General features: G+C 36.5%; 2 protein-coding genes and 1 long non-coding RNA gene across 3 annotated transcripts in view; 2 read left to right on the top strand and 1 right to left on the bottom strand.

Moving 5' to 3' along the window:
* itpr2 (inositol 1,4,5-trisphosphate receptor, type 2) overlaps positions 1 to 15,084 on the top strand; it is a 106,903-nt gene extending 91,819 nt beyond the window's left edge. Inside the window, exons 56-57 of the mRNA XM_065278869.2 lie at positions 11,287 to 11,448; positions 14,361 to 15,084. Of these exons, the coding sequence (XP_065134941.2) occupies positions 11,287 to 11,448; positions 14,361 to 14,444 (246 nt within the window). The 3' untranslated portion in view covers positions 14,445 to 15,084. The remainder of the gene's footprint in view (positions 1 to 11,286; positions 11,449 to 14,360) is intronic.
* Positions 15,085 to 17,373: 2,289 nt separating this feature from the next.
* On the top strand, positions 17,374 to 22,789 carry LOC141282553 (uncharacterized). Its single transcript, XR_012337331.1, has 3 exons — positions 17,374 to 17,388; positions 18,276 to 19,283; positions 21,836 to 22,789. It is a non-coding gene; the product is annotated as an uncharacterized lncRNA (long non-coding RNA).
* Positions 22,790 to 22,889: 100 nt separating this feature from the next.
* sspn (sarcospan (Kras oncogene-associated gene)) lies at positions 22,890 to 27,120 on the bottom strand. The gene is made up of 3 exons (XM_065278871.2): positions 26,558 to 27,120; positions 25,100 to 25,186; positions 22,890 to 23,429 (listed from the first exon to the last, which is right to left on the bottom strand). Exons 1-3 carry the CDS (start codon positions 26,810 to 26,812, stop codon positions 23,070 to 23,072), a joined length of 702 nt encoding a protein of 233 aa, XP_065134943.2. The 5' UTR covers positions 26,813 to 27,120; the 3' UTR covers positions 22,890 to 23,069.
* Between the last annotated feature and the right edge of the window lie 21 nt (positions 27,121 to 27,141).

Here is a 27,141-nt window from a genome sequence, read left to right as displayed (position 1 = left end):
TATTGTTATGAAGCAATGATAATAAGCAAAATAAAAATACAAAATAATAATAATAATACAAAATAATAATAATAATAAATTAAACAGATAATAATACATATTTGTGTAATAATAATGATAATAATAATTATAATTATAATATCATGTATATTATGCAATAATAGTATTTACAATAATAGTGGTAAAACCAATAATAATTCTAGGGATTGTTATAGTTTTAGGATTGTTTTTTTTCTAATCCCATTATAAAAACTTAATAATAATAATACAAAAATAATAAACAATTATTAGTATTTTGAAAAAGCACTTCCCGCCCATATTCAGAGTAAAGTACGAAAAATATTTGCTTGCTCAAAGTCTAGTGTGACCCCCCCCCCTAAACTTTTTGTAGTTTAAACTGGTCAAGAACTACAGTACAGCTATCTGACTGAAACTTAAAGCAATTTATCACAGTTAGTTTTGTTTAATGTGCCATTTAGAGGCGTGGTTATTAAATATATATATATATATATATATATATATATTACACGGCTCGTTGGATTGCTTGATTTCTGATTGGCCAGTTGCAACATTTGCAGGTTTGTGATTCCCATATAACAACTGCTCAAAACGAATAAATGCGGTAACCTGGATGCTGCAAATTATTTTTACACATAAATTGAATTGCTGTGAGTTAATATTACACAAACATTTAAAGGGAAACACCACCATTTTTCAATATTTTACTAAGTTCTTACGTCAGCTTAGATGAATTAATACATACCTATCTTTTTCAATGCGTGCACTTTTAATCTTCTACAACGCTTCATGAATGTGTTAGCATTTAGCCTAGCCCCATTTATTCCTATGGCTCCAAACAAAAGTTTTATTTTGTGCCACAATACTTACTCGTGTAACTACTCATGTAACAGTCTTCAAATAGGGAAAACATGGAAGTGTTTGGTGGCTTCTAATTCATCCCTGTTTGGATCCTAAGGAATGAATGGGGCTCGGCTAAATGCTAACACATTCACAACGCGCTGTACAAAGATTAAAAGTGCACACATTGAAAAAAGAGAGGGATGTATTAATTAATCTAAGTTGAGGTAAGAACATAGTAAAATATTGATAAACAGTGGTGTTTTCCTTTAATATAAACATACTTTATATAACCTATATGACATTTTATTTACAAATAATTAAACCTAATAGTGTGTTTGTGACATTTGAACGTCTTTTCTTATCTTAAAACTTCCCGCCCATGTATTTTATACTCAATATTTTACTATGTTCTTACCTCTGCAATATTTCTGCAATAACAACCGGCTTTCTATACATTATCCCTTACATATCAAACATGTATTAGCAATATACAGCAAGCAGAAAATATACAGTAAAATGACTTTGTGCAGTATACTGCTGCATACATTCCAGGTTATCAAGAAAGCTTACAGCTTCTAGAAAGTTTTTTTTTTTCAGTTTGTGAATGACCGCGAACGAACAAACTGTGGGCCGTCTGTGGGTGTGAGACTACATCTTTGCCAATATGTCTGGCACAGTCAATGACAATACAAAGTTGTGTTTTCACTCAACAAGCTGTAATGTATTTCTAAACTCTGAGATAAAATATTTATGAAAACACTTAATTGAAGCATGATTTACGTTTTGATGAAATATGTTTGCTTGTAAATGGATTCTCATTTGCTTTGTCATTGTTGACATTGCTGGCAGCACAAATCAAGGACTCAGTAAATTTGCTTGTCTGTATCTCTGACTCCAAGCTGATTGTCTACAGCAGGCGCCATTAGAAGACGACGATAAATGCCTCTTAAAACAAAATAAAAAGTCTTTGTAGATTAAAGTTTCTGAAGATTTGCCCAATGCATGTGTATCTGTTTTTTTCTTTTAATTTGTTTATTGCATTTTCGTTAAACATTACATACATCATAACATATAACATAACATATATTTTGGCTTTAAGTAAAAATTCCATAATAGAATAATCAATTTTAGTGCAAAATCAACATCAGGTGCATCTGTTTATTTGGATGCGTATATGATCTTGTATCTTGTTGACCATGTTTATCTCTTTGTGTGTAAAGTGAGATTCCCATGCATGATAAACAGACACTGGACTGCAATGACTATCAAACATGTTAATAAAATTTAGCAAAGTTTGAGCGGTCTCTTAATTTTTAAAAACATTTTCGCAATACTATACTTGTAAGCTACAATAACACTGTATAATCATTTTCTCTGCACTATAAAATAATGTTTGGCTCTTGCGTGGTATGTGAAACAGTAACTGAATATATAATACTACAGTCCTTGCTGTTGCGTGTTTGTATAGACAACAGGGTCACCTGAAAACACAAATGGACCCCTGCCTAACATTACTGCCCACGCCAAAAGACACTTACAGGAAGATGCGCTTTTCTAGTGAGCACATCACAGGGATTAAAACGCAGGCGTAGGTTCGAGCAGGTACGCCGCAGTATACTGTTATGTATGTGTGTGTGATTATCAGAGAGAGAGAGAGAGAGAGAGAGAGCAGGTACTGCAGCAGTCACAGTGTTATGTAACCCATCTCAAGTGGCCCGCGATTAGCTCAGCCTATTCTCACACGTGCTCTCCTGTCCAACATAGACACACACACACACACACACACCTGCTACACCGTTCATTATCACACAGTGAGTCAGGCATCTCCTTGGCAACACCGTCGTCATGCACAGTCGGCAGTACAAAAAAGCGCCTGTAGACTGGCGATCAATGCGGGTTCAAAGGTCACAAAATTCACCGTGGGATCCGTCTCGCTCCTGCTTTTCCCCAGCTGGGGGTCTCCGTACGCGCATGCATGTGTGTATGAGAACAGATGACTGCAGGAATGCGTGCAGCGGCCAGCCATGTTAATCAAACTGATTATTGCAATCATGCTTCTATTTCCAGAACCGGTTTGATGGCGGGGCTCTGAAGCCGCCTTTCCGTTACAAAACAGTAGCGATGAGAGGCGAGGACACGTGACACTGTGATTATGCTGTCTGTCAGATGGGAAAAGAAGTTTAATAGCACTTTAATGACAACTCAGACACCTTCCCCACGCGAACGCCTGCCGCAGCATGAATCTGCCGTGTGCGAGTGTTTGTGAGGCGTGAGATGTTAGGTAAAGCCATTATTAGCCGCTGTCTCCCAGCGATCAGTCCACACTTAAAGAAAACTGAAAGTTTGATATCTTCATGTTGAAATACAGGGTTAGTCGATCATAGGGTGCTTTTAAACGTTGTGGCTTTGGGGTTGTGTTTGTGTGCGTGTACCTGGTAATCCCCTGGTGTGCAGGTCAAATGTCCATGGGTTGAAACAGTAATTGTTTGGTCCCCATGGTCCTCATTTGTAAAAACGCTATAAAAATATAGCTATATTAAAGGGGCCATAGCATGAAAATCTGACATTTTCCATGTTTAAGTGCTATGATTGGGTTCCCAGTGCTTCTATCAACCTAACAAATGTGAAAAAGATCAACCCATTAACTTGGTTTTGGTAAACCAACTCTGCAAGCACATGAAAAAAAAGGTCGTTAAAATGTGGCTCTCCTTATGATGTCATAAGGAGCTCTTATTATAATAATACCACCCCTTAATCTGCACTATCCAACCACGGCACTGCCATTTAGTGCAGAGAGAAAGAGAGAGAGAAAATCATTCACAGCACAATTGAGTTTCAATTTTAACAAACCACCATCATTGTGATCAGTGTTTGCACTTCATCCGCTCATTTGCATTTTAAAGGACACACCCAAAACGGCACATTCAAAATGGCCATTTTAACATGCTATAATACATTTTCTATATGGTATTTTGAGCTAAAACTTCACATATGTGCTCTGGGGACACCAAAGATTTATTTGACATCTTTAAAAAAAGCCATGGCCCCTTTAAATAAAGCTTTTTCATTGTAAAAATGCAGAAGTTTATCTGTTAGGGTTGGAGTGTAGGTTATAGTATTTATAACTAGTGCTCTATAAAGTCAATGAAAGGTCCTCATTTAGATAGGGGAGTAAATCATGGAGTTTGTCTTAAAAAAGTTTTGGTTTTTGTGGTTATAGTAGGAATGGTTTATGGCTGCATCTTCTTAAGATTCAAAAGGACGCCAAAGCATCATTAAATAACTCAGTTTGTATATTTCAAGTGTCCTGCAGGCACACAAATAATCTTTGAAAAACAATTAAATATAATAATAATTTTTATGAAAGTTTGGACCAATGCTTTGTCTCTCCTCCCACATCCTTTATCCCTGAACTGTGTTTATCCTGAATAAGAGGATTAGGGCAGGACTTTCGTCAAATAATGGATTATATTTGAGTTTTTTATCAAACCCATTTGCATGCCTTAAGGACACTTGGAACGTATGTCATGAGTCGCGTGGAGTTATTTTATACACGTTTGTGTCCTTTTGAAGCTTGAGAAAAGGCAAGGGTAATCCACTTCCATTGTAACCAAAACAACATGTGGGAAAAAAACTTTGTTTTGATTCTAGTAGACCGTCTACTTATATATTGACTTATATATCATATTCCACATATATCCACAGATGCAGATTAACATTGCAGTTTCCGCACTACTCTGCTTTGAAGGTCTCTAAATAATCCCAACCGAGGCATAAGGGTCTTATCTAGCGAAATGGTCGTCGTTTTCAGCAAGAAAACAACTTCTTGTCTCGCACTAGCCATGTGATGAGGCAGCTTGAACTTAAATATTTCGTAATCACGTTAAAAGGCATGACGTAAATTATTCCTCCAGTGTTTACAAGTGTGGAGAAAGAGGACCGTTCTGACTTTGTTGTATGTGGAATGATACTAATTAATGTTTTCGTGTCAGTTTATTGTTTAAGGAGCACCTATTTCATTGCATTTCATGTTATTTTGTGTATTTGGTATAATAAAATGTGTTTGCGTGGTTTATGGTTAAAAAAACTCTCTTCCTGAAACGCACAGATTTGAAAAGCGCTGTGGCCCTGATGGGCAAGCTAATCTGTATGTTGTGATTGGTCTGAATACCTCTGATATCAGCCGGAAATGTTACACTCTTTACCATGTTTGAAAGATTTGCTCACAATGCAATGCTAACAGGAGTTAACTTACAATCTGTGAGTCCAAAGCGGGAGGAATTATGATAATGTCGGTCTTGTCTACATCTCCAATCCCAGGAAATAAACTGTTGCCTACAATCTGTGTGTTTCAGATTTACATTAGAGACGATAACTAGCGTCAGTGTTTACTTTGGAGTGTGCACCCTTTTGCATATCGTTAACATGTAATAAGACACACCAAAGGAAATGTAAAAACGTGAATCGGACAATAGGTGCTCTTTAAAATGGTCCGCAGATGTGCAATTCACATTAACATGTAATAATACACACCAAAGGAAATGTAAAAACGTGAATCGGACAATAGGTGCTCTTTAAAATGGTCCGCAGATGTGCAATTCACATATGCAACGTGTTTACGCAATACGTAAGGGCGCGCAGGCGTGTCAAACGGTTGTGGTTTAGAATTGCATTTTACTTGCCGAAAATGACCAAATAAGACCATTATGCCTGGGTTGGGATCATTTAGAGGCCTTTGAAGCTGAGTTGAAACTGTAATTTTAACTAAAAAAACTTATGTTTTCCTCAAAAACTTAAAGGGATAGTTCGGGCAAAAACGATATTAAACCCATGATTTACTCACCCCCAAGCTGTCCGAGCTGCATATGTCCATCGTTTTTCAGACAAACACATTTTCGGATATTTTAGAAAATATTTTAGATCTTTCTGTTGATTAAATGTAATGTTATGGGGTCCAGCAATAGTCCACGACCTTCAAGTCCAAAAAAAGTGCGTCCATCCTTCACAAATTAAATCCAAACGGATCCAGGATGATAAATAAAGGTCTTCTGTGGGTAATCCGTGCGGTGTTGTTGTAGAAATATCCATATTTAAAATGTTATTAACGTAACTAACTTCCTTCCGGTAGCGCCGCCATCATGGAATCATCCGCATTCAGGATGAGAGCTTACGCAGCGTACATAGTTTCTCTGCTGCTGCACTGTCCCCCCGCCCTCCGAATTTGTCATACGTCACTAAGAAAAGTGCGTACACTACGCTAATACTCTCTCCTGAGTCTAAGATGGCGGCGCTACCGGAAGGTAGTAAATTACGTTAATAACATTTTAAATATGGATATTTCTACAACAACACCGCACGGATTACCCACAGAAGACCTTTATTTATCATCCTGGATCCGTTTGGATTTAATTTGTGAAGGATGGACGCACTTTTTTTGGACTTGAAGGTCGTGGACTATTGCTGGACCCCGTAACATTACATTTAATCAACAGAAAAATCTAAAATATTTTCTAAAATATCCGAAAATGTGTTTGTCTGAAAAACGATGGACATATGCAACTCGGACAGCTTGGGGGTGAGTAAATCATGGGTTTAATATCGTTTTTGGCCGAACTATCCCTTTAATTCTTCTTGACTGAACTAAGAAAGACATCAACATCTTAGATGACATGGGGTGAATACATTATCAGGAGTTTTTTTTACATGTATTGGTCTGGCTGTATTCATATTTTAGCACAGCTCTACTTTGCACTTCATCCATGATTATATTCATAATATATCATGACCTCTCATGCATTAGTGTTGAAGTCATTTGTTAACCAGTGATTGGATGAAACTGGCCAAACTTCATAATTTAGTGCTGTCCTAGTTTCACAATAAACGCATTGTCCTATTCTGAAATCAAAGTGACCGGAGGACAGTGTTGTTTTCATGTTTGTTTGTTTGTTTGTTTGTTGTAACCTTAGGTTGCAACTTTCGAGGAAAGATCTTGAAAAATGGATCCGTTCATAAGACCCGAGCAACACAGTCTGGTCTCTGTTCCTCTGTGCTCGATTCACCAATGCTGTACCACATATCTTGCAAAAAGTCTTTCATGGTTTTTTGTAAGATGTCATAATGAACCATTACCTGAAACTAATAATTTTTTATTAGTTTTATTTTTCTCGGAAACTAAATCTAGCAAAGATCCGTCTTTTTCTGAGAAATATTTTTTTGTCCTGATTTCTGATGATTACCAAAATGTTTGACGTTGTTCATATGCATGTTTGAGAGCAGTGAGTTTATCCAGCTTGATTGTTTTTTTGCAAAGACTCGTTTTCTATTGTACACCAGAGAAAGGAGTCATAAGATGCACAGGTGTATATCCTCATGAGTGTGTGTGTGTGTGTGTATGGGTTTGTGCGTCGTTGTGATTCTTCATGGTTGTGTAAGAACGGAAGGCAGTGTTTTCCCACCTCTAAACATATCCTGGAACTCTCTGAGCTCCTTGCATTGCTCCTGTCAGGCCGACTGTGAAAAGCACCTTACATAACGGACTGTGATGAGCTGCTACAATGTTACCTCTCCTTATATCACACATACCCCCCGCCCCCTTTCCAGACTGAATAAACTTATATACACACTAATCACATAAACACTCGCACAAAATAAATTGCAGACCACAAACAACCGGCTTTTACATGCGCTAGTGTGCGGGCCCACACGCTTGACAATGCATAATGACTCACTGTTATTATCTAAAAACCAGAGAAAGCATTTATAAATCTGCCTGTTGGTTCCTGACTACTTCATGTTTTTTGTATTTTCTTTGCGTCTGGGCATTGAATAAAATTTTTAACGTTCAATGTTTAAGAAACATTGTGCATTACATTGTGCAATTTAAAGTAATATTGCTTAAGCTCATTTATTAGTTGAATTTCTGTTTTTTCCCCATATTGAATTGCAACACATACACAAAACTCATGGTTGAGTACAATATGGACAAAGACAACCACTGGGTTAATTAAAGGCGGGTTGCATGATCTCTTAAAGCTAATGTTGATATTTAAAATCACATTAACAAACACGCCCCTACCCCAGTAAAATCTGGACCTTCTTTTGATAGACCCGCCCCACACATACGCAACCCAGGCAATGATGTTGGTTAGTAGACACGCCCCTTACTGCTGATTGGCTACAAGTGTGTTTTGGTACTCGGCCGGACTCCCTTTTCCAAAGTGTTTTTCAAAAATCATGCACCCTGCCTTTAAAGGGATAGTTCGGCCAAAAATGATATTAAACCTATGATTTACTCACCCCCAAGCTGTCCGAGTTGCATATGTCCATTGTTTTTCAGACAAACACATTTTCGGATATTTTAGAAAATGTCTTAGATCTTTCAGTTGATTAACTATAATGTTACGGGCAGAGGTGGAAAGAGTACTGAAAATTTGTACTCAAGTACAAGTACAAGTAGTTGCTAAAATAATACTCAATTACAAGTAAAAGTACTGGTGTTAAAAATGTACTTAAGTAAAAGTACAAAGTACCCCTCTTAAAAACTACTCAAGTACAAATTACTTTTTAGCCGGTGATATTTATTGAATAAACATTAAATCCATTGAATGAAATCAGAAATATGAATGGATTAAAAACAGGCAATTTGTGTTTTATACGAATAAACACATAGTACAGGAATTTTGTCTGTGTAAAGAATGTTTAATGATTTTAACAGCAGCTATTATTATTATTATTATTATTATTATTATTATTGTTTCTTCATATAATTTTTATCAAGTTATAAAAATGGTCTAATGTTATTATTATTAATGAATTATGATGCAACATAAATAAGCTTGCTGGGTTATTTTATTTAAAAACAGATTTTTTTACATTAACTCATTCCCCGCCAGCCATTTTTTTTTAAAAGTTGCCCGCCAGCATTTTTTATGATTTTCACAAAAGTTTTACAAAATGCCTTCCAGAAAAATTTTCTTCTAAAAATATATAAACATACAAATATATCAAATGAAAGAACAGACCCTCTACTTTCAAACAAACAATAAAAAAAGTGAAAAACCGCTCCATCCTATTTTAACTCTTAAATATTGGTATTTTTCTTTACAAATACAATTTTTTTTAGCAAAAAGCTGAAACAATTGCATTTTTGTGAAGAAATTTAGTTAGAGATCAGATTCAGAACGAATATCAAACATAAAATTACTAAAAACGTTTTGGCTTCAGTTTATCCATAAATTGGGTAAGTCCGCTATCTAGTGGACAATCGCGGTATTGCACATTAACATAAATTCTTCAGAAACACGTTTTTTTCTTAATTGACAAGATAACTCGTCAATGGCGGGGAAAAGAGTTAAGAAATATTATTGGACAAGAAAGCTTTGAAAAAGTACCCTACTAATATTTCAAAAGTTATCAGCATTTAGCACTGACATATGTGTAATTTAGACAGGCTGTCAGTGCAGTTACACTGCTATGCCAGTGGGACGCGGCAACAGACGAATTGGATAAAAGAGTCCTTATTAGACTATTTTTATTATTATAAGCTTAAAACACTGATTCAATATGAATAATACAATGTTAACAATGAAATGAAATTCAACTTTGAGCGCCATTTTACAATGCTAAACCTTTTTTACGGTCTATGTGCTCGTCACCTAGGTAACTGAAGCTCATGTTTCAAGTGATGTTTTCATTCACATTATCGTGAGGTCTACCCAACAATAAAAACGAAAACGATCACATAAATGTGGTTATAAGTCTTCTTACCATAATGTGCTTTTTGAGATTAGAGGCTGAAGTATTGTAAGCCGAAATCACTGCAGATGGCAAACAAAGTTGGCATTACATTTGCACGCGGTCTCCTTTCCTTCCTCTGTTTGTGAACAACTCAGGTGCGGCCATGGGCACTCATCATCCGGTATTTCTTTGGAATTTTAAATTAATTCAGCGTCCATAACGCCATAGTTCTTTGACATTAAATACAACGTCACAGTGAAGGACACGCGAGGATCGATTGAATAGCTCTCCAGAGACCGAGCTTTTTTCCGGTCCAAATACAAGGGTTTTTATTGGCCCGCCCATGATCAATTATTTCTATTGGATATCCATATGCTGTCAAAGATTTGAATATTAATTTAATTCAAATTCTACAAGTACTTAGTAACGAATGTGATTTTCAAAGTAGCGAAGTACATTACTTACCTTAATTTGTACTTAAGTACAAGGAAAATTACAGACTTAAAAATGTACTCATAAAAGTACAAGTACACGAAAACACTACTTAATTACAGTAACGTGAGTAGTTGTAATTCGTTACTTCCACCTCTGGTTACGGGGTCCACCCATAGTCCACGACCTTCAAGTCCAAAAAATGTGCGTCCATCCTTCACAAAATAAATCCAAACGGCTCCAGGATGATAAACAAAGGTCTTCTGAGGGTAATCAGTGCGGTGTTGTTGTAGAAATATCCATATTTAAAACTTTATTAACGAAAATAACAACCTTCCGGTAGCGCCGCCATCTTAGTCGCGTCCACATTCAGGATGAGAGCTTACGCAGCTTACGGAGGCTACTCTGCTGCTGCTCTGTGCCCCCGCCCTCCGAATTTGTCATACATCACCAAGAAAAGTGCGTACACTACGCTAATACTCTCTCCTGAATACAGAGGAGTCTAAGATGGCGGCGCTACCGGAAGGTATTTATTTTCGTTAATAAAGTTTTAACAAAATATTTCTACAACAACACCGCGCGGATTATCCTCAGAAGACCTTTGTTTATCATCCTGGAGCCGTTTGGATTTATTTTGTGAAGGATGGACGCACTTTTTTTGGACTTGAAGGTCGTGGACTATGGGTGGACCCCGTAACATTACATTTAATCAACTGAAAGATCTAAAACATTTTCTAAAATATCCGAAAATGTGTTTGTCTGAATAACAATGGACATATGCAACTCGGACAGCTTGGTGGTGAGTAAATCATGAGTTTAATATCATTTTTGGCCGAACTATCCCTTTAACTTTATTTAACTATATTTGACTCAACTATGGGTTAAAACAACCCAGCATTTTGTGTTAATATCTTCCGCCAAAGATTAATTTAAAATCAACAGATTTGTAAAAAAAATTTGTGTGTGTGTTTGTGTCTGACTAACATGGACCAAAATATATCTTGCACATCTTAAAGGAGTAGTCCACTTTAAAGATGGGGTCCATTGACTTTTTATAGTAGGAAAAAAAATACTATGGTAAGTCAATGAGCCCCATCTATAATGTGGACTACTCCTTTAAAGATAAAAACAATAAAACTTTCCAAGTCGCATTTGCGTTACTTGTATTCCTGTAGCTCAGTGCATTAGCAGCTCAAGGAACATATTATAAAATGTATACCATATCCAAATCCATAAATGTAAATGTCTTTCCTTCAGGAAAAGAATCTAGACTGGTTTCCAAGGATGCGGGCCATGTCTCTGGTGAGCGCCGAGGGAGAAGGCGAACAGAACGAGATACGATTGCTGCACGAGAGATTGGACACCACCGTCACACTCGTGGCTCAGCTGTCTAGCCAGCTGGCTGAGCTTAAAGAACAGGTAATATACAGCACATGCATGCAACACTGAATTAAGAGAAACAAAAAGTCTTGTTCCTACTCGGAGAAACAAAGGTCTTTATTCCTTATGAGGCCTGTAGAGGGTTGACTGTTCGGCCCCGCTGTGGAAGTGCGTCAGCACGGGTGGGGCGGCGCCCTGCGGCAGTGTGGATGTTCTGGCTCTGCTCCGCTCTGTGTCAGATCGCTGATATCACCTGCCTGGCCCACATGTGATTCAACACAAACAGTTTAACTTATTCACATGACACCAAGGCAGACTGAAAGAGAAGAGAGCTTTAGGTTTTAATTGGATGACGCTGGAAAAGAAATTGCTGCCCCATGGCTCAGTCTCATAAAAGCATCTCCAGGTTCGATAGCGTGATCTTAGATTTAAGCATACAGTACAGTAAACATCCAGGAATCTTGCACAGTCACTGAGAACCGGCTGCGATCCATAGCCATTGAGCCAGAAACACTCGAACCAGGTCACAAGGAACCAAGTTTTCCTTGATCTTTGCGGATTAAAGAGAGCTTGATGTACTATAAAAACACACTGTAACTTTGAAAACACAAAACTTCCTTTACAAATCCAAGTGGAAACTTATTTTTTTTTTAAATAAACTCAGTGATCGACTTTACTTCTGTGTTGTGACGTATTTCAAATTGAAACACTCAAGGAAAGCATAGGGCATGTTTTTTTAATTACATTAACTTTTTTATAGATATAGGTAATCATTATAAAAAAATCTAGGGTCAATGACATGACGTTAATTATTTTGTGTCCGTATGGTTAAATTAAATGTAAAAGGGTTAAAATTTCAAAATAAATTTGCAGATTAGTTGCATACATTCTCTTTTTAAAGACCATGTCTAAAATTTCTGGTTTTATTTCATTTCGAAAGAAAATTTGGGCGATAATTGCAAAAATGTAATGTGTGTGTCAATTGGTTTAACACTTATTTTTTTTAAATGAAAATATAAATATATTCATAAAAATGTGGAATAAAATATACATAATTTGTCAAAGATTATTTAGAAAACAAAGCTGCTTTCAGCATATGTCTGGACAAATATTACAAAAATGCATTAAAAAATACATTTAGGAATAACTAATAAAATGTATTTTCATGTGATATTAATTTTTTTTTATGATTACGCTTACGGTGGATAAAATATTTAATATTTCTCAGTCTTTGGAGCAATTTGGTGGTTACACCATTTAACATTTTCAGGTCCATTCAGTCTTAACTTTCATAAAAATGGCACTTTGTGCATTAAAATATACCTGATGCATGCTCAAAGTTTTTTTTAAATATTTTTGAATTTCTCATCTTGCCAAACCGTTTTTGTCACTGACCCTCTTAAGCCCTTTTCACACAGACATTCTAGAAAATATATGGAAAATGCATCCTGGATTTTTCCAGGATCGTTTGATTTTTGTTCATGCACACTGCCCATAATTTGCTGGCATCTGCAAGGTCCCGGAAAGACACGTGACCTGTTTAAAGTCCTGCACTTTCTTCTACGCAGCGTCTGAAGTTTGCATATTATTTATTATTTCTCTCTTCAGAAACCACTTGCATGCATTTTTGTTTATGATAAGACTATAGACCAGGGATGGGCAACTTCGGTCCTGGAGGGCCGGTGTTCTGCAGAGTTTAGCTCCAACCATAATTAAACACACCTGAAGCAGCCAATTAAGGTCTTACTAGGCACACTAGAAACCTTTAGGCAGGTGTGCTGAGGCAAGTTGGAGCTAAACTCTGCAGGACACCGGCCCTCAAGGACCGAAGTTGCCCATCCATGCTATAGACGATTCAGCAGTAACAACATAAACAAGCGGCTGTCGCGGTCCGCACGTAACTTCCGGTAAACTCCGCTAATAATAAATAACCACAAAGTACTTTAAAAGTAGTTTATTTATATAACAAGCAAAAAACAACACACAGATTACCTAGGAAACCAAAACATCTGTTATTTTCGACGCAGCATTTGTTCAAGAGATTAGTTTAGCAACTAGTCAGACCATTAAAAAAACGAAACCGGAAGTAAAGTTTGGATCCAGACGTGTATCACGTGCGTCCGATGAAACCGTCTATAAAGGAGCGCGTGCTGCGTCGTTCTATGTTGGTGAATGATCTCAGCTTCTGAGTGGATATTTGACGAGCTCCCTGATCTCTGCTTTAATCCAGTTTTCAGACATTTCTCATCGTGATTTGTTAATATGCATTTAAAACTCCCGTTTTGAGGTGCTGAATGATATATCTTGTTGGGATGACGCGGGGGCATTTTTGTTTATTATAAGCTCAAATGAGCATGTGGCGCGATATTATTTTATGCTGCTGAATGATCTCCGCTTCAGGATGAATGTTGATCTGCATGTAAATCTCTCGTTTTAAAGAGCTGAACCATAACTTTTGTTGTGAAGATGCGCGCGTCCTTACTACGACACGCCCATTACGGCATTGTTTCGGCTTCTTGTTCACACAGAGGGTTTTTCCGTGTATCTTACTAGGTCCTGTTTCTGGCAACAATCCCAGAAGATTTACAGGACATGTTTGCGTTCACACAGAAGCTTGTCTGTGTGATTTCTGGGACCAAAGGTCTGTGTGAATGGGGTTTAATTATATTTATCATTTTTGTTGCATCTTCTGCCGTCCTGTTTTTTTCCCACTGCACTTTTTGCAATGCATTCTGGGATTACCTTCTCTATAAATAAATACATGCAATGCCGCTTAAAAATTTGGCATCCTCTGAGGCATCTTAATTATGCCCCCTACCTTTTGGAAAAACCTTCACGTCAGAGCTGCACCCGTCATCCCTAGGAAGTTCACTAGGCTTAAAATAGAGTCTGCTTCTGAGAAGTGACTAAAGTGTCTTCTCTGTTGTGTGTTTTTCTGTGCACGTGTACAGATGACAGAGCAAAGGAAGAATAAACAGAGATTGGGCTTCCTGGGACCATCACAGATTAACCATCCGATCCCTCCTGCACACTGAGGACAGACGTCATCACACACAGATTCACACCATGAACAACACTCATGGTGGTATCACACTTTACATCATGACCTGACAGCTGTCAGGTTACATGAACAGACCTGACTAAAAAGTGTCATCTCAAATAAGTGATATACAGTAGATGTCTCGTGGATATTTACAGTTTACTCCTGTTGGGATTTATTTTTCTGGAAAATCACAAACACTGTGTTTGTTGCCAGTATTGTTTAGGGCAGAAATGCACAGTACAATGTTTAACTCAGACAGCCTTTGGAAGGGCTGTCTGGTTTTTAAACTTAAAGTATTAACATTTTAATCATCATGTAAATAACTGGATGATTTCTGTAAGTCAATGTGCTGGATTAACCAGAGTGCCTATAGCCATGTACTTTTTAGATCTACAGTCTTACTATGCCTTACCGTAGTATTACTGGAAAACATAAGACTGGAAAAATTGTCATTTTGTTATTCAATCATGTGACCCATTAAATCTGTGTTCCTCCTTTTACAAAGATCTAAACCATCTCAATTCTAGTCTTAACTGGTAACTGATTTTTACTTTGTTTTTAAGTAAAAAAAAAAATGTGTGCCTTAGGAAACTGTACAGAGAATAATAAAGATATATATTTGTTTATCAGAATTGTAAGTTTGACTATGTGAATATGTAAAACTTTTTATCCAACCACACAGAAAGCCTGGTGTAAATCACCACTGTTGTCGGCTACAATGCACCTGAGATTGCATTTACACGTGTCAAGTATTTAAGTTCTAGGAAGTAACTTGATCTTAACCATGTGACAGAGTATTTTTAGACTAACTTCCTTCTTTTATTGATGAAATGATACAGCAGTGAACTCAGCATTACTACTAAAGCAAAGTTTAAGAGGTACAAAATCTACAGCAGCCTTATTACAGATAATACATCCATATATCAAAGACAAATTTCTGCATTATGAAGTTTAAAGTCTAATGAAGGTAAGTGAACCTGAACACACTTCATCAGTACAATACCTGTTGACAGTTTTACATAGCCTATAGTTTTCCTTCTGTGATTGGAACACTAATCCCTACCCAGTTACTAGGGAATGCAAAGTCCCATGTCTCCTGGTTGCTTTACCCTGGCACATGTTAAAATTAGCCTCCAACTGCTTCGTTATAGCTCACAGCTGTCACTTAGCGGGGCAAAGTCCAAAACTTTTGGAATGCTCCATTGGTGAGAAGAGGACCGTTTGTTGGATAGCGGCCACTCTCACTAACTCTTCCCAATAACATGCATTGCTCATCTGTTGGCAAGCTTGGCATTCCAATACAGAACGGGAACAATGGAATGAAAACAATACTGTAGTCATGGATATAGCAGCTATTCAATAAACAGATACAGAGGCCTTTGGTTTATTAATGTACTGCACTCTTCAAGGGATAGTTCACACAAAAAATTTAAATTGTATCCTTTACTCACTCTTGGGTGATTCTCACGAAATCCAGATTTAGGAGGTGTTCAGAATCAAAAATTTTAAAAAGCCCTTGAAGCCAATTTTTTTGCACATATAAGATTAAAGTCTGAACTTATATATAACCATTATTTTTAGAGGATTTAAAAAAAAATACCTAGAGAATTATTTACATTTTTTAAATTATCATTATCAAAAATTAGCATTAGTGCAACATGATATTACATTAAATATATGCATTTACAAAGTCATGTTTCGGTTATGAGAATAGGTACTATGACAAACAAAGTTTAAACTTTTATCTGGAGAGAAAAAATAAGAACTTCTTACCTGGTAGCCATCTTGAGTGTTTTTTAAATGTTAGTTAGTTGAGGGCTTAAACAATGATTGAAAATGTTGCGGAGGATGAGAAAATTGGTCTTGGACACATTTATATTCCTTATTATTTTCTCTACATTTACCAATGATCATCAAATACCACATGTTTATTAACTGTAAATGTTTATAGTATAAAATGTATGACATGCATAACATGTATAACTGAAGCTTTTTATTTTTTAGATTTTTTTATTATAAATATTTCCATGTCAAAGAACCCAAATCTGGTCATGGACACGTTGCGGTAATGAAACATTTCCCCTTAAATGTGGAAAAAAACAACAAAATTGGTTTGTATGATGTCATTTGAAATTATGTGCAAAATAGTACATGAAGGGATGTTTGTAACTGTATGCTTCCTATTTTGATACTCTTACTTTGCATTTACTTTTTTTATCAAAATGTTTCATGACACCTCATAAGTCTAATTTCGCGAGAATCACCCTCTTGTGTTGTTACAAACCTATAAATTTCTTTGTTCTAATGAACACGAATGAATTTTGAAGAATGTTCGTAATCAAACAGTTTGTGAGCCCCATTCACTTCCATAATAACTTTATTTATTTTCCTACTATGGAAGTGAATAGAGCTCATGACCAGTTTGATTACATACATTCCTCATATTATCTTTATTCATGTTTATCCGATACAAAGACATTTATATAGGTTTGTAACAACACAACAGTGTGTAAATGACCGAATTTTTATTTTTGGGTAAACTATCCCTTTAAAAATAAAGGTGGTTCACGACGCCATAGTAGAAGAACCATTGATATTAACGAAGTGTGCATGCAGCGCGGTGTACTATGGCGAAGGCGACCGGAATCTGATCCATTCTCGCGTAAAAAATGAGCTGTGCGTGTGTGGTGAACAACTATCATTGTTTTATTTAAACGTTATGGGATGAGAGGATGTGCTGTTTTGTTATATTTATTATATACACAGTTTAATTCAGCTGTGACACGGGTTGCTGGTTGATTTTGCATCTTTTTACATGGCTCGTTGGAATGCTTGATTCTGATTGGCAAGTCGACATTTGCAGGTTTTTTATTCCCAGATAACCGCTCAAAACTAATAACACATGGTAACCCGGATGCTGCAAATCTTTTTGACAGGTAATGTTTGATATTTATATTTCATTTTTGTGTAATATGTCTTTTAATAACATATGACACTAACATTATATTTACAAATGTTTAAACCAAATAATGTGTTCGAGACATTTGAACATTTAAAACCGAAATGAGCATGTTCCTTAAATTACTTGTCAGGTAAATAGCCGTGTAATAAGTGGGATAATGTACAGGGAGCCGGATGTTATCGCAAATAAGCCCCTTCAGTGTGATACGAGACCCTCAGGTCAGAGAAAACCAGCAACCTGCTCCCTGTAGAGCATTTTGCAAGATGTAAACAACACTGTTCCATAAACACTTTCTGTTTCAGTTTGTAACTTGTTTTTTTATTTCACCTATGTTAGTTTAACTGTTTGATTCAGTTCTATATGTTCTGTTGGTTGTATTTCATCCCAACGTTTATGTAATGTAAAAAAAACCTGAAACAGGAAGTGCTTCTGGACCAGTGTTGTTTGTTTACATCTTGCAAAATAGTCACTTACGTAGCAGGTGGTACAAGTGAAAAGGGACCTTCTTATCTAAAGTAAAATGACAATACAAGTGAATTTACTACTGTAGTTAAAAACTGCATTGAGCAATCAACATCCAGAAACTACAATCTGCATATCACATCAGTTTCCCGCCGGAAGATATTGTAATTGATCTAACAATGGTATTATTTCTCACGCCTTCCCTTCAAGTAATGAAACCAGCAGAACACTCATCTGTCTTACATACGATAATATACAGTCAAGCAGGTGTGCACGCAGACAGCGCAGTGCACAACATCCAGCACAAACACTTATTAATCTAAATATACCTCCTCCCTTCCTCCTTTCTGCATGTGATGGGTCTTCATGTGACCGTGCGTGTTGTTTTCATGCTTGTAGGATGGAGAGCAGATGAAATCTGTCACATGAGAAGCAACAGGATCACCCTTGCTGCACTCTTTCCCAAAAGCACCAAATGTGAGGGGATTTTTCATTTGACTCAGCGTTCCTGCTAAATCTAATAGTGTGAAATGACTCACTGAAGCTTTTATAGAGAGGTCATTCAGAGACATTTAGGACCACTGCATTGACATATTTAGTTGACTTTTTATTTGAGTTACTGTTTGTGAAATCTTAAGTATCATCATTTAATTATGAGATTAGGAGCATCAAATTTTAATTTTAATTATTGATTTTTACATTAATTAATCGAGTAAAGATATCAAGAATATATTTTCACAAAATGTTTTTTTACATTATTTATGATGTGTTTATACATGCATACATATTTTTGTTGAATTAGGATGAAAAGATTTGTGGATATCTTTACATGTTTGCTGTGCAAGAGAAACAATGAAAATCTATTATTCTTTTTTTTAAAGATATGCGATTGGATAATGAGAGACAAAGTTATGTAAATGTCTTTTATTAGAAAGCAGCTCAAACGAGAGATGAGTCATTCAATGCTAACATTTTAGCGTGTTTATCCTGTGCCAAAGCATCATGTTGAATCTCTTTCGTACACAAAACCAAGGGTCTCTTTAAAGAGTTTTACACCATGTTTTCGCATTGTCATGGTGACGTTAATTTAAATCTATCGATCTGCATAAAATGTAAAATAATGTTTATTTTCTTTGGTTTCCATTAGCTGAAGGCAGTGACCTGCTGTTTGTCTGAGTACCCCCTACAAATCCCCCTAAACTTTCACTGGCTGTGTGAACTGTGACTTCAGGCCAGCCGTGTCACTGGGCACACCTTTCATTTTTGACTGCTGTTTGTGTACACTATGTGATTTGTCCCTAGGCAGTTTTTTTCTTAAACCAATACTGCATCCAATATACATTACATTTTAGAAAACAGAGTTTAGTTTTGAAAAGTTAGCAAAAAAAGACCCTAGTTACTGCTTAGGTATGAAGGTATATTTGGTGCAAAACAACTGCACACCTGTGACAGTGGAATTTGTATTTGTAGAGATTATCCACACATGTGTATCAGTAAATTTGAAGTCACAGATGAAGAGTTGCAAACTTGTAGATTTTTTTTCTTTCCCTCAAATACAACACAACAGTTACACATTCACAAATCCTTCAGTGCAGCTGCACAAATCCCATTTTACAAATCACAGATTAAGAAACTCACAAGCTCACGTTTTTTGCTACAATTGCTGCAGTAAATATGGTGCAAAACCTAATTGAACACCTGCATCAAAGTATGTGAAGTCACACACAAATTTTGTACATCCGCAAATCAGTTTGTGCATCTGTGCGATGAGAGTTGCATGTGTGGAAAAAAAAAATTCACAAATATTTTTTTATTTTTGAAATATTTTCTAGCACAAACACAAGTACATAAATACAACTGCTTGAATCTGCTGCTACGAGTTTCAAACACTCTTTTTCGTGTGCTCTCTGTTTTGCACCAAATATCTCGAGATAAATGGTGCGAAAGTGATTTGTATACCTGTAGGCTGTGCTCAGCACTGCCCACCAGGTGGCGCCTGACACTCACTGAAGCAGAGTTTATTAATTACCAGCAATGTTTCAGCAAGGTAAATCGCCTTTATCAAGGTATTATTTTCACCAAGTGGAGAACAATATAAATGGGAGTGCTAATTATACACAGATGAAGGTAATTACATACAATATTCCAATGATTCATTAGTAAACAAAATATAAGTTCCATAAATCTAAAAACCATCAATATAAGTAGATTACAAAATACGTGCAGCAAATTCACACATAGGCCTACATTTAACTAAGATACATGCTTTTTCTTCTAATATACTAATTTGGATGATTATTTCTGTCTTTTTGAATTGGGTAACTGAACAACTAAATTGTTTTTATTATTATCTAAACAGTTGTTCTGATTTCTTAACATTTACCCTGGATGCTAACCCAAATCAAATCAGCTTTTTAGACTTGTGGGTAGCTTGTAATTTTTTACATAGGGATCCGATTAAAAAACCTACAGCTCATAATACACTATTGAGAGTGGATTCTTATTGTCATGAGCAGGGCCGTACAGAGGATTTTATAAATACCAAGGTCCATATGTATTTTTCTAGGGCATGCACCCCAGAAAAAAATGTCTTATTTCTCTGCTCTACATATATGACTTCTAACACATCAGAAAAAAAACAATCAAATAACTATAGATGTCAAACCATGTCAGTATGCACAAGACTTGTGTTGTTTATTAGTAATACATTGAAATAATTATTTTACCATCCTGGGCACATTGTTGTGTCAGTAAAGTAAACATAGGCTAACTGAATATAGGTGAATGTAATCTAGGAGATAAATTAGTTAGATCGGACCTCTCTTCTCCATCTATACCAACAGAAACCACTTTAACACTGTCATTGTTGAAAATCATATGTAGGAAAACAAATAGAGAGTATAAAACACGCATCGTGAAACATCAGAGTGCAATAATATGCAGAAATATGAACCTTCCATTAGCACTGCATTTTGTTGAACTTAATCATCCTACAACTTCATTATTGTATATAGGAATTGAGAGGGTATTTTCATCTAGAAGGTGAGGTGAGTTGGACCAATTTTTACTTAGACAGGAGGCCTTTTAGGTATATAAAAAGCCTATTAGGTATATGTAGGCCTATGTGTGTATTTGCTGCTTGTATTTTGTAATCTACTTATATTGATGGTTTTTAGATTTATGGAACTTATATTTTGTTTACTAATGAATCATTGGAATATTGTATGTAATTACCTTCATCTGTGTATAATTAGCACTCCCATTTATATTCTTCTCCACTTGGTGAAAATAATACCTAGATAAAGGCGATTTACCTTGCTGAAACATTGCTGGTAATTAATAAACTCTGCTTCAGTGAATGTCAGGCGCCACCTGGTGGGCAGTGCTGAGCACAGCCTACAGGTATACAAATCACTTTCGCACCATTTATCTCGAGATATTTGGTGCAAAACAGAGAGCACATGAAAAAGAGTGTTTGAAACTCGTAGCAGCAGATTCAAGCAGTTGTATTTATGTACTTGTGTTTGTGCTAGAAAATATTTAAAATATATATATATATTTGTGAATTTTTTTTTTTACACACATGCAACTCTCATCGCACAGATGCACAAACTGATTTGCGGATGTACAAAATTTGTGTGTGACTTCACATACTTTGATGCAGGTGTTCAAGTAGGTTTTGCACCATATTTATTGCAGCAATTGTAGCAAAAAACGTGAGCTTGTGAGTTTCTTAATCTGTGATTTGTAAAATGGGATTTGTGCAGCTGCACTGAAGGATTTGTGAATGTGTAACTGTTGTGTTGTATTTGAGGGAAAGAAAAAAAATCTACAAGTTTGCAACTCTTCACCTGTGACTTCAAATTTACTGATACAGATGTGTGGATAATCTCTACAAATACAAATTCCACTGTCACAGGTGTGCAGTTGTTTTGCACCAAATATACCTTCATACTTAGGGACATTTTCTTCTCACAGCGTACTGTAAGAACCAGAGCCAATAGCTTAACTTTTTTACCAGCCATTTTTAAGATGCTTGAAGCTTATCAGACATCCTTGACCTGAAATTTGAGGTAAAGCTTAAAAGCTATTCATTTCTACATTAATGTAAACATCAGAAACTTTTTATGCATATTACACTGTAAAAAATGCAGCATGAAGTTAAAACAACTTTTTCAAGTCAATTCAACCTATTATTTTATATTTTTATGTTACTTTAACTTAAAAAATATTTAATTTGACATCTTTTTTACATTGTACTAACCACAACAATAAAATTAACAGGTACGATAACATGGGACAGGTGCTGTTTTTCATCAAATTCTAGTTAAAAAATACTCTCATTTGCAGAGGTACATTTAAAGGACACTCCACTTTTTTTGAAAATATGCTCATTTTCCAGCTCCCCTAGAATTAAACATTTAATTTTTACCATTTTGGAATCCATTCAGCCTATCTCCGGGTCTGGCGTTACCACTTTTAGCATAGCTTAGCATAGTCCAATGAATCTGATTAGACCATTAGCATTGTGCTCAAAAATAAAGACATTAACTCTTCTGTAGTTACATCGTGTACTAAGACCGATGAAAAATTAAAAGTTGGGATTTTCTAGGCAGATATGGCTAGATATACTCTCAGTCTGGCGTAATAATCAATGACTTTGCTGCCGTAACATGGCTGCAGGAGGCGCAATGAAATTACACAGTGCCTGAAAATAGACCCCTGCTATTGAAAGTTACTAAGGGGACTATTTTAGGCTGCTGCGTACACATCGTAACTACAGAATAGTCAAGTTTTAAATAGGAAAAATATTTTTGAGCGCTAATGGTCTAATCAGATTCAATGAATTATGCTAAGCTAGCGGTAGCGCCAGACCCGGAGATCAGCTGAATGAATTCCAAAACAGTAAAATCAAATGTTTAACTTTAGGGGAGCTGAAAAATAAGAATTTTTTCAAAAAAAAGTGGAGTGTCCCTTTAAGTCTGTTACCTTAAGTGAAATTTAAAAAAAGGCCAAAATACAAAAGTTTAATAATTTTGCATAAAACTTTCAAAATATTATAATATCATGATACAAACACAGATTGCTTGAATAAAAGATTGCATATTGCATAAAACAAAAAAGTTTCTTCCTTAAAGGCACAAACGCTCTTACGCTCCACCTTTTTCGCGTCTCGAGAGAAATTTCTCAGCCCTAAACTTTCTGCCACTGCTGGTCAGAGGGAGATCCCTTCTGCAGACCAGCAAAAAACACCTGGTACCGATGTTTCCATATCATGAAGGCCCCTACCAGACAGACAATGGCCTGAGCCAGATTCAGTACGATCTGCAGTAGGTTGTACATTGGTAATGTGCTTACGACGGCACTGCAATCTGTCACGCCGCTGTAGGTAAAGGTTCGAGCAATAGGATCTTCTGGATCCAGGTTGCACACGCAGTCCTCGCCCTTTTCTTCGCATGTGAGGCTATTGGTGAGGTTGTAGTGGTAGCTCTGGAAGGCAATGACCAGCACAGAGATGACAAGCCCTATTGTGCACAAGAGGAAGTACAGGAGCTGAAAGGAAGTAGGATAGATCAGTTTGGTTATGATAGTGGTACTGAACTCTGTATACTGGCATGAACTGAAATAGATTAAAGAGATATTTCACTTTAAAATGAAAATTCTTTCATCATTTACTTATCCTCATGTTGTTCTAAACCTGTTTCAAGTTCTTTTTTCTGATGAACACAAAAAAATATTTTAAGAAATGATGATAAACACACAGCAGATAGTGACCATTGACTTCCGTAGTAGGAAAAATATTTTTGAAGTATTGTGATAAATGATGAAGAAAATATTTTGATAAATGATGAAGCACACAGTTGACCATTGAATTCCATCAAATGTTTTATTCCTACTATGTAAGTCAATGGTCACTGCTGTGTGTTTATCGTCATTTCCCAAAATATCTTCTTTTGTGTTCATCAGAAAAAAGGTTGAGAACAACATGAGGATGAGTAAATGATGACAGAATTTTCATTTTAAAGTGAACTATCCCTTTAAGTTAATGGAAATGAGGTTTAAGACTAAAATGTCTATATCTGTTCATATAATAGCTTAAGTTACATCTTGATATCATAGGAATTATAGTACTGTAGATTTCAGTGGTCCATTAAATATTGAAGTGTAATGATAATGTGTAGAATTCTTTCATTATAGATCTGTTCCTGGGTACCTACATTACCAAATATATTGCACCTCTACCTTAACTTTGGGTTTAATACTTATTTAATGTTTTAATTCTTTATTTTGTACAGTTATGTGAACAGTTATGTTTTTGTAGTTATATACAGTTAAAGGCGGGGTGCATGATCTCTGAAAGCCAATGTTGACATTTGAAATCACCTAAACAAACACGCCCCTACCCCAATATATTGACCTTCTTTTGATAGACCGGCCCCACACATACGCAACCCAGGCTACCATGTCGGTTAGTAGACACGCCCCTTACTACTGATTGACTACAAGTGTGTTTTGGTAGTCGGCCAGTTGGTAGTTTTTTTTTTATCAAAATTTTTTGATGGACATCTTAAGAAAAAACGATGGCATTGATATATTTTAAGTCAGATATGTCAGTGCATGTGTTTTCAGTTGAGACAGCTCAAACATGCATTTTATTCTTAGACTAGGCTTAAAGGCATAGTTCACCCAAAAATCTAAATTCTCTCATCATTTATTCACCCTTATGTTGTTAAAACTTGTATAAATGACTTTGTTCTGCTGAACACGAAGAAATTTGTAATCAAGCAAGGAACCAAAGCACCATTGACTTCCATAGTAGGAAACATATACTACTATGGAAATCAATGGTGCTCAAAAATGGTTTGATTACAAACATTGCTCAAAATATCTTCCTGTGTGTTCAGCAGAACAAGGAAATTAATACAGGTTTGGAAAAACATAAGAGTAAATTATGATTTTCATTTTTGGGTGAACTATTCATTTAAGCCCTGCCTGGAAACCACACCTAGATATGCAGTAAATCTACTCTACTGTACATCTTCAATAAAGCAGTAAAACTTTAAATATAAAGGTGCTATATAAATCGATGTTACTTATTTACTGTGTTATGTAACAAACCTGTGCACAAAGTCCATTTGTAGTGCATTTACAGTACAAATCCCAATGCAATGAGATGCAATCATAGTTTGCAGCTTATGTGTAACCCTGCATTGATTTTTCACCTTTGTGATAAATTGCACCGTTGCTCTCTCATCAGGCACTCTGGTAATGCAGAATAAGATGAACCCCACCAGAGACACCACGCACATCTGCAAAACACAACGCATTTTTAACATCAGACCGTAGCACCAATTTTAAATAAATCATATGTGTGACCCATGGGGTGCAAACACGGCCGTCACGTGCATCTCGCAATCTGTTGCCAAGTTATGAATACACACCAGGCTTGCTCTAATCTTATTTGCCGTACAGCAGTTCACTATGCCTGTCAGGCCTGTCATAAACCAGCCATGACCCTTATTGTAATCAGCATTGTGCAACTCAGCATTGAGCTGTCATCTGATAATATATCGACTACTGTTGCAAATTGAACAGCCACCTCCCCCAAAACAGATATCTTTATCTGTCATGCTCTTTATCTCTCTTTTTCATTCTCTCTCTCTTTTCCGTGCTCTTTTCCTCAGCGTGATAGGAGTCTTGTGACTAACGCGTGATATCTAATTTGATTGTTTTTCCCAGGTTCTGAGAACAAGCTGTGCAGAGGTCCTGGTGATCTCAGCGTTTCTCTTCAGGAACGGCGGTGCTGGTCTCGTGAGTCCTGAACTTGGGATGTTACAGTGCAAAAACACACACTTTGATCTACCTTATCATCATGCCTGTACTGTAAGCATATGTGTTAGTTTGTAAACACATTGGTTCATATTGTCGCTACATTGAAACAAAACAAGATTTCGCAGGATTATAAAAAAGCAGGGTAAACGTGTATATAGGCTACTTTATAACAACACACTGTCGGATTGGTCAAGTAGCAAATAATACATAGATTCTTGTTAAAAAAGATCTTCATCTCTTTAAAAACTATTATACAAATTAACTTTTACCATAATTAAACATTAATAATCAACTCTTTTAATATCAATATGAACTAATGCATGCAAGGACACTGTCCTGTATGTTGTAGCTCTCTGTTATCTTGCCATGTTGTGTACGTGACTGCACATGCACGTCATTATTCAGACTCTCTGGCTTGCAACCTTGAAGCCTTTTGAATCTATTTCTGAATGTAGAGTTTGAAATGACCTTCTTTTAAGAGTAAACAATGCAAAACAGTTTTAGATGCACATTAATGTAGCATAGAAACCTGAAAATGTCAGTTTTAGATTAAAAATAATAAATCTGACTTATTTTTGGATTCTTACATAACTTCTTATAATCTGTGTAGTTACTGATCTCACTTAAATGCCACTTTTGAACATACTTACACACACAGGTGATGTTAGTCTCTGCCACGTCATGCTTGTGAACATGCTTGCTATTTATGTAAACAGTATGCTTATGAACAGTATGGCTTTGTGGCCAATCAAATCCCTATGGTGCACAGGTGAGATGGCCTCATGCATGGCCCCTAAAAAGTACAAATGGCATGCTGGGATGATGAAGTGCAAGAGGAAGATGCTTACAATGATTCCAGCCCAGTGGGGCGTCTCCCTGGCCAGCAGAGAAGAGCTAATGGCAACCATGAGAAAGGCCACGACTGCTATCGTGATACCCAGCAAAAGCTGTAACACAGCCACCAGCAATGGAAAGCGGCAGCCACAACAAATCTGGGCTTCTTCCATCACAGGGCCTGTAGTTTCCGCTTTTCCCTTCTTCGCATTGCCAGGGGGTGCGTTGCCTTCACCAGAAGACCCCGCCGAACTTTTCCCCGACTTCATAGTTGCGTCTCTTTCAGGCTGAGATTCTTAATCTTCCAGGTGTTTGTTCTCGCTTCTTGTCTCACCTCTGTTTGTTTGTCTGTCCTTTTCTTTCTTGCCTTGTGTTGCTTTGCTTTCTTCAGTCTGAATGTTCCTCTCCGCCTTGCCCTGCCCTTCCCCTCCCTCCTCACTGGAGGCTTCTTTCTATGGGAACCCTGCCCGGCTGCTGCTATTCGGAATCAGAAAAGGCTCTGAACTAATATGGAAAACATTTGGAGCAGATTCCACGAGCAGCGTGAGAGCCACATATAGAGCAGAACAGAGCAGAGGAGTGAATGCAGAGAGGAGGG

Source organism: Paramisgurnus dabryanus, chromosome 9 (assembly GCF_030506205.2).
Source record: "Paramisgurnus dabryanus chromosome 9, PD_genome_1.1, whole genome shotgun sequence".
Classification (NCBI taxonomy): domain Eukaryota; kingdom Metazoa; phylum Chordata; class Actinopteri; order Cypriniformes; family Cobitidae; genus Paramisgurnus; species Paramisgurnus dabryanus.
The sequence above is the reverse complement of the archived record's forward strand: the minus strand, read 5'-3'. Positions and strand labels throughout refer to the sequence as shown.

Coding starts and splice junctions, on each gene's coding strand:
- sspn (XM_065278871.2), bottom strand. CDS start 26,812: ATGAAGTCGGGGAAAAGTTCGGCGGGGTCTTCTGGTGAAGGCAACGCA. Junction 25,187..26,557: donor CCCACTGGGCTGGAATCATT/GTAAGCATCTTC, acceptor TGTGTTTTGCAG/ATGTGCGTGGTGTCTCTGGT. Junction 23,430..25,099: donor CGGTGCAATTTATCACAAAG/GTGAAAAATCAA, acceptor ACTTCCTTTCAG/CTCCTGTACTTCCTCTTGTG.